This window comes from Neopelma chrysocephalum, unplaced genomic scaffold, assembly GCF_003984885.1.
Source record: "Neopelma chrysocephalum unplaced genomic scaffold, ASM398488v2 Primary Assembly neopelma1_91398, whole genome shotgun sequence".
Classification (NCBI taxonomy): Eukaryota; Metazoa; Chordata; class Aves; order Passeriformes; family Pipridae; genus Neopelma; species Neopelma chrysocephalum.
Genome location: NW_020920173.1, coordinates 1 through 1,125, shown reverse-complemented (window position 1 = coordinate 1,125; position 1,125 = coordinate 1). Strand labels below are relative to the sequence as shown.

The window sequence follows — 1,125 nt, the reverse complement described above, 5'->3', positions numbered from 1 at the left end:
GCGATCACATCATTGGGATCACATCATCGGGATGGGATCACTGGGATGGGATCACTGGGATTGGGATCACCGGGGTGGGATCACCTGGGTCAGATCACATCACTGGGATGGGATCAGTGGGACGGGATCGCCGGGATGGGATCACCGGGATGGGATCCCCGGGATCATCCCCCTCCATTCCCACCCCCCGGCTCCCCCTGGCTCCGTACGGAGACGATGTCGGCGATGCAGCGGTTGAGGTTTCCCTTGTCGTCCTTGATGGTGATGGGTCTGTCCTCCTTGATCCTCTCCATGGCCAGGGGACAGTCCAGCTGGGGGCAGGGGACAGGGAATGGGACACGGAGGCCTCTTTCCATGCCCGGAATTCCGAAGGGGGATCCCGGGGGCCGTGGGCTCACCCGGAACTTGCGGCAGAAGTCGTCGATGGAGCTGATCTCGGAGCCCTGCACCTGCTTCAGGGCGGCCTTGAACTGCACCAGCAGCCGGGAACAGGCGGCCGTGTACCTAAAATGGGGTGTTGGGGGGTTCCAGGGCATCCCGGGGGTTTGGGGTGTCCCAGCCCATCCCAAGGATTTGGGGTGTCCCAGCCCATCCCAAGGATTTGGGGCGTTCCAGCCCATCCCAAGGATTTCGGGTGTTCCAGCCCATCCCAGAGATTTGGGGTGTTCCAGCCCATCCCAAGGATTTGGGGTGTCCCAGCCCATCCCAGGGATTTGGGGTGTCCCAGCCCATCCCAGGGTTTTCGGGCATTCCAGCCCATCCCAAGGATTTGGGGTGTCCCAGCCCATCCCAAAGATTTGGGGTGTTCCAGCCCATCCCATCCCAAGGATTTGGGATGTTCCCAGCTCCCTCACTCATTGGGGGACACACAGTCCTTGCTGTCCAGGGTCTGGAGTGGGAATGGGGCACAGGGAGGGGGCACAATGGGGGGGATCCCATCCCATCCCATCCCAATCCATCCCATCCCATCCATCCCATCAATCCCATCTCATCCCAATCCATCCCGTCCCATCCCATCCTGTCCCGTCCCGTCCCATCCTGTCCCATCCCATCCCAACCCATCCCATCCCATCCCAATCCATCCCATCCCATCCCATCAATCCCATCCCATCTCATCCCATGCCA

General features: G+C 61.2%; 1 protein-coding gene across 1 annotated transcript; it reads right to left on the bottom strand.

Moving 5' to 3' along the window:
• Positions 1-149: 149 nt before the first annotated feature.
• LOC113979981 (vacuolar protein sorting-associated protein 28 homolog) lies at positions 150-889 on the bottom strand (the record flags this gene model as incomplete). Its single annotated transcript, XM_027707258.1, has 3 exons — positions 150-311; positions 399-504; positions 855-889. Coding segments are annotated over 3 exons (288 nt in total), but the record flags the coding sequence as incomplete, so codon positions are not given.
• Between the last annotated feature and the right edge of the window lie 236 nt (positions 890-1,125).